Below are 6,404 nucleotides of genomic sequence, written 5' to 3' on the forward strand. Positions count from 1 at the left end.
AAGGGAAGGGAAGGGAAGGGAAGGGACAAATGAGTGGAGCACAGGTCAGTTCATCCCTCTTAAAATTTATTGTTCCAAAAGCAGCCTTTAGCTCAGGAGATGCAAAGCTGCTGGCTGCTGAAATCCAGGATGACAGGCTAGTCGCTCTGTACTTGCTGTTTCTCATATCTTTCCCTCAACTGCTGCTAATAGTCACCGTTGAGATAAAGGGCTCTAAGCTAGATGGGCAATTGATCCTACTTGACTTGCTCCTCAAAAACAAATAAAAAAATCCAACAAACAAACAAGCAAAAGAACAGGCAGACTATCAATTTCTGCTATGTTTATTGCAGAGGGGTTTTGGAGAAGGAGGGACTGGAAAGCACATTCATGGAGTTCTTTAGGTCTTGTGGGTCAGTGCTTGCAAGTCAAGATGATGATAACGGAGTTGAAGATACATCCTGTCCCTCTTCAGCCTGTGTGGCTGCCTGGAGTTCCCCGCCCGCTCCCGTGAGGAACAGGCTCATCGCGCTCAAGGGGTGAGGGGCTTTCCCTATGTTAAAACCCAAACAAACCACCCTAATGCTGTCTCAGACTTGCAAACAAAAGACTTGCAAGAGTCGACGAGCTGAACAAACCGTAGCCAAACCACGGAAGAGTATATTAAGAAGGACTGCCCGGAGGTGCGGCCGCCCGGGGGCTGGGGAGGCCGGTGCGGGTGCGGGTGCGGGGGGACCCAGCCCGGGGGGCGGCCCCGCTGCGGGCCGGCTGCGCCGTGCGACTGCTGCCTCTGGCAGTGCAAAAGCGCGGAGTGCCGGCGCAGCGTTCCTCCGTGCCCTTTGGGGACCCCTAATGCCACCGAGCAGGGGAAGAAGAAGCGGTCCTGCCGGTGCTGCTGAGAGGGGTTGTGTATTTCTTCATTTCTCCCCCGCAGAGGAGGAGGAGGAGGAGCCGCGCGCGGAGCGGAGGGCAGCGCAGCGCGGAGCCTTGGTGTAGCCCTGAACTGCAGGGGAATGGCGGAGGTGCGCGGGGTGGAACTTTGCCTTCAACCCCGCAGGACTGAGTAGCTCGAAAAACATGGCTTGGGGGCTGCGCGCAGCCCACCCGGCAGGAGCCCTGTATGAGCTGCGGTTGCTGGTGGGAAGGAGGCAGCGTAGAGGAGCTGAGCGTGTGCGGAGGAGTTGATAGGGAAGGATTCCGCTGTCCCTCCGCCAGGCAGGGTCTCCCCGTGCCGCCGCGCACACACACGCACAGAGATGCAGCAGCGGCAGCGACTGCCTGAAATCGGGAAACCTGAACGCGCCGTTACTCGCCCAACGTCCCCGCTGCAGGGACAGAGCGAGCACCTCGCTGCGGCCACCTGGCCCCCACCGGGGAAAGCCACCCGCCAGCAGCCCCTTCGTGACTGGGAGGGAAGCGGTGGGGAGGGGAGCGGAGCCTGACGGGGTTGAGGTGGGATTGGGAGAGAAGGGAGGCTGCAGAGATCGCCGACAGAAGCAGGGCACGCTTTGTCCCTGCTAAATATTCCGACACGCCAGGTGCCCATCACTGGAAATGGAAATCCTTTCCATTTTCTCTTCCGTCAATGAGCCGTTTAAAATCTCTCTGCTTCATCTCCCTTTTATTTTGAAAGCTGTCCTTGTTCCACTTGTCACAACTGCAACAGGGGAACAGAGGAACAACAGCAGAGGCAAAGCTTCATTTTAGCCAGGCAGACAAAAGAGCAGACTTTGGTGATCTCTGCTCTCTGCCTTAGAGCGAAAGCTTAACAGAAGAGATGGAAGAGTCTTGTGGTCTCTGGTCATTTCGTCTGATTTCTTCTGTGGTTTACTTCTACAAACAGATCACAAGCATTTTCTAATGTATTTCTTTTTGGTGGAGGGAGGTGCCCAACAGAAGGGGTGCAGGTATCACTGATTTCTCTCCTAAATCCCGAGAGGCAAAGCTCACTGATGCTGCTTGTTTCATTTTTGCATATAAAAGAACTGCCATGGATTTGACTTCGTGGTGTTTGGGGTTTTTTTTCCTTTTCTTCTATCCCTCTCCTCCCCTTTCTGTAAGGGAGATGGAAGGTGGAGGTTTCCACTCACTGCTGCTTCAAGCTTGGTTTGTACCTCCCATACCTAAATGGTGCTTCTCATTTCTCCCGTGGGAGGGTGAAGGAGAAGAAGAAGTTTTTCTTGCTGTCTTGCACATCTAAAGGGAAGAGCACAGCATCCATCATCCCCTGCAGCTGGCCAGGATGGCACTTTCCAAGGGTTAGGTTGTGGGGTTTTTTTGTTGGTTTTTGTTTATTTCTTTTGATGCCTTCTGTGTCTTCTCTCACTTTTTGGTGGTGACACTTCCTTGCTTTTTTACTCCATCTCTATCCAATGAGGGCTTTTTTGGAGATTGATCCATGACATAGCGGGATATTGGGTAAGCAGTTAAGGATTGTCACTGAAGAACATACAATTCCCTTTACTTCAGCTCTTACTATCACCCCTTCCCTAGCAGTTCTGATAACTTCCTTCCTCCCATTTTCTCTTTTCTTCTCCCTTTTCTAACCTCTCCCAGTATTGTTGTAAGGTCCCAAAGAGGCACGAATTTGTAGATAAACATGAAGATTTTTTTTTTTTTGGCTATATGGATATACACAAAGAGTACATAATTAATCAGATATGAACATGGCTCTGTAAGCATCCTAGTTTGACCCCTGTAACAGTGGAATAGCTGTGGATCAAGACTGGAGAAATGGCGACAGGATGATGACTGAAGTAGGAAGGGCTGGAGGGCTGGAGAAGGCAGATACCGAGCAAAGTTGTGGAAGTGGTCTGGATGACAGGAACCTCAGCAACAGTTTATGTGTTATGAAGTGGTGCTGGACTGTTCAGTAGGTATGATTAAGCAAAGAAGAGTATGGGCTAGAGCTTGTGGAGGTGGGGTGTGGTGAAAGGGCCTTGCCAGGCAATGGTAGAGCAGATGCAGAATCTGGTGAGTCACCTTGCTCCCAACATCTGGAATGCTTTACATGGGCAGGTATTCAATTCATTGTTTGCCTCTGCCAAGGTTTCTGGGAGCTGAAGAGTGTGCTGGCACAATGGGGATGTAAATCAAGGTAAAATGTATTCATTCATGGGAGTGGGGAGAGAACTAAATAGAAATGCCCAGAATAGATGCAGTGCTGCAGTGACTCTAAGCCAGCTCTATGGAGCTTGGCTGCCTGAAGGAGCCTGCATCCATCATGTAAAATCTGACCTCCCAGATTCGCAGTCACTGGGAGGATCCCTCAGGCTGAGGGAAGCCGATGGAAACTGCCAGAGTCAGCACCTGGGAAACAGGCCCAGACCACAGAGAAGAAACCGCTTTACAACATCTCCCTGGGACTGTGCGTGGGCAGGGAAAGAAAGGGACGAAAAGAAAGGGACAGTTTTGCAAAGCCCCCCCCCCCTTTTTTTTTTCTCTTTTTCTCGGGCTGTTTGAGGCGCTTCATCCCAGTTTGCGCCCCCAGCATCCCCAGTTCCCCCTCCCCTCCCAGGGCGAGCGAAGCGGCTTCTCAACAGGTGCGGCGGGAACTCGCCCGGCTCCCGCGGCCATGGCGGCGCGGGGAGAACCGCCCGAGCCGTTAATTTTGTAGGATGCTGCCGCCCCGCGACTCGGTGCTCGCAAAGCAGCTGCTTCGGCAGCAGCTCCAGAGCCGCCCCTCAGTCCCGGCGCCTCCGCACCGCGCCCGCGGAGCGCCGCGGAGCGGCACGGCACGGCGCGCATCGCAGGCAGCCAGCCCGGGGCTGGCAAATGATCCCACCCGGCACAGAGAACGCGTTAATGAGGGGGTGCTGAACCCGGGGAAAGAAATGCCCCCAAAGCCCCGGGCTCGGCTTCATGGCAGAGCTGCTCCGGAACGGGGCAAAGCGCAGGGAGCGGCTCCCTTCGATGGGCGCCAACGGAGAGAAGCTGCCGGTAATTAAAATGTGCATTAACACCCCAGGCAAGCCCTTTCCCCTCGGATCCCCCGTGTCGGGATAACATGGAGTGAGGTAAAAGCCCTCGACACCCCCTCGGTGAAACACGAATTGTCTTTTCCACGCGATCCAAACGGGGGGGACAAGCAGCTGCAAAGCTCGACAATAAACTGTTTCATCCAAGCCAGAGCCCGGCTGGGAAGGCACGCCTTTCAGTGCCCCCCTCTTCCCCCCACCTCCTTCCCACCCGAGCAGGCAACCTCTGTGGGCGATAACCCGGTCTAAAAACTCGGAGAGGATCGATCACGTCTGCTAAATATTCTGAGAGTGTATAAGTGTGGCGGGGAGGAGGGATGAGGATGAGGAGGGGGATAAAAGGGTGATTAACCAGATATTAATCACTGGCCACAAACAAGGGGAGATTATTTCGGGTAGGCAGCCGACTGTGGGGAGTTGCAGAATAGATCCTTTTACTGAAGGCACGCATGATGGGATCAGCACTTCACCGTTTAGCGATGCCTGTGTAATTTTGAAGGTGCACATTATTCAAGCCACATATTTCTTCTTTTCTCTCTGTGTAGCATTTCCCTTAACTGTCTCCAAGCACAGACTTAGTGGAGATATTTATGCCGCTAACTAGAGGTTTCCTTTTTGCTCTCTTTTCATGAACACAGAAGCAGGAAGAAAGCAAAATAGCCCCCTGCCCCGAAGGAAAAAAAAAAAACAACACCAAAAAAAAGAGAGACAAAACCCCAACCCAACCTCCCCCACATACGTCAGGGAAAAGGGACTACAGGAGGGAAGAGAAAAGGTGTCGATCTTTGCACCCAGCGGCAAACCATGCCTCCAAGGCTGAATTGCTAACACACCTTTTGGACAGCGGGGAGCCCTGCCTGCGTACAAACCGCTGAGCGTGAAGCGCATTTGGGGCTGGGAGAGGCGCAGGTTGGGCTCCTCCGGAACTTTCCCCACGCAACGGGTTAAACTAATAAGTGCATCGATATAGGCATTCCCGCAAAGAGCCCGTCGCTCGACCGAAAACCCAGAAATGCAGGTAATCCCCCCCCCCCCACACTGCCATCATCATTAGCACCTTAAAAAAAGTCATCCAGTGGGATTTGCTTGAATACACACTAGTTAGAGGCTATATGAACCAACTCACGTCTCCGTTTGAGCATACTGCAAGAATATTTATTGAGCCCCGGCTCAGTCACTGCATTGAACGCCAAGCCTGGCAAGCAAATACATTTCCTATCTCCGAAGACAGCTCTGAATCAACTCCTTCTTTCCTCCCCGCTTTAGAGATCATTTATATCTTTCCATTGCAAAGTACCCAGGGTAAAAATGTTAAATAAAGAGATAAATATATATTGAAATGCATCTTGGTATAAGGCGAGAGCTTGCAACGCCCTGACCGAAAGCAAACGGACCCCTAAAAATATACCCCTCAAATACTACCCTACCTTTCACACACGAAACCATCAATAAAAAGACGAGGTTCCAAAATGTAAATCCACTTTTAATCTCCATTTTCTTCACCAGGATGAAGTCCAGCCGGCCACATTTAGTACATCCCCTTTCCCAAAAGTCTGCTAATTTCGATTCCTTTGCACGGATTTCCCCTCTGCAGATCCCTTTCATATTATTCTTGAGAGCTCCTAATTCCTATTCCTTGGCCAGGCGCAGCGGAGTTGTTGCTGTTGATGGTGCGCGGTCACAGCTCGGAGTGAATGGTGTTTCTGGGATACCACAGCAACCTTGACGAGGACTCAACCATCTCTCCAACGGGGGCACAAAGTCTCAGCTACTCTCGATCGTGTCTTTTCCTTCTCCCCATCCCCCCACTACCCCAACTCCCTGCACAGTCGAAACCCACCACAATCCTGGCTCGTTACAGCATCCACCAGGAGCCACGGAAGAGCATCTTAAAGCTCAGACGCTCTCTCCAATAAACTCCAAACAGTATTTGCAATTGAGATTCTGCCCCCGCCCCCCTGTTCCTCCAAGAGGATCAATTCTGCCTAGGAAAACGGCTCGAGAAATAATACAGTGGCGAGGGCTCCACAGCCTCCCGGAGGAGCCTCGGGCAGCTCACACGGCGGGGCTCATCCATCCTGCGCCGCTCCCAAAAACAAATCACTGCCTCGCTATTAACGATTCACGTGCGGTGCTGGGGGGCTGCCATCGTCATCACCCGCACACACTCACACTCACACACACCCGCGCCTTCGGGCACACGCCTCGCACAGCAGCGTGTGCGTCTCCGAGGGGATTCGCGGGCTAATTGCTCTGCGCGGAGCCGTTAATTACAGGCCGGTCTCCGCGGGCGCGGGGACGCGGCGGGCACAGCCCCGCTCCCTGAAGAGCGCGGCCACAGCCGGGCTAACAGCTGAGGCGGGTGGGGGGGGAGAGCAGGAGAAAAGCGACCCTGCGCACCCAGCGCACGCAGCGCACCCAGCGCAGAGCCGCGCAGCGGCTGGGGGG

The 6,404-nt window shown here is 53.2% G+C and overlaps 1 protein-coding gene across 1 annotated transcript in view; it reads right to left on the reverse strand.

The window, feature by feature from the left end:
- CSMD3 (CUB and Sushi multiple domains 3) overlaps positions 1-5,734 on the reverse strand; it is a 600,957-nt gene extending 595,223 nt beyond the window's left edge. Inside the window, exon 1 of the mRNA XM_014965576.1 lies at positions 5,384-5,734. Within this exon, the coding sequence (XP_014821062.1) occupies positions 5,384-5,561 (178 nt within the window). The 5' untranslated portion in view covers positions 5,562-5,734. The remainder of the gene's footprint in view (positions 1-5,383) is intronic.
- Positions 5,735-6,404: the final 670 nt, after the last annotated feature.

Source organism: Calidris pugnax, unplaced genomic scaffold, assembly GCF_001431845.1.
Source record: "Calidris pugnax isolate Ruff unplaced genomic scaffold, ASM143184v1 scaffold41, whole genome shotgun sequence".
Classification (NCBI taxonomy): Eukaryota; Metazoa; Chordata; class Aves; order Charadriiformes; family Scolopacidae; genus Calidris; species Calidris pugnax.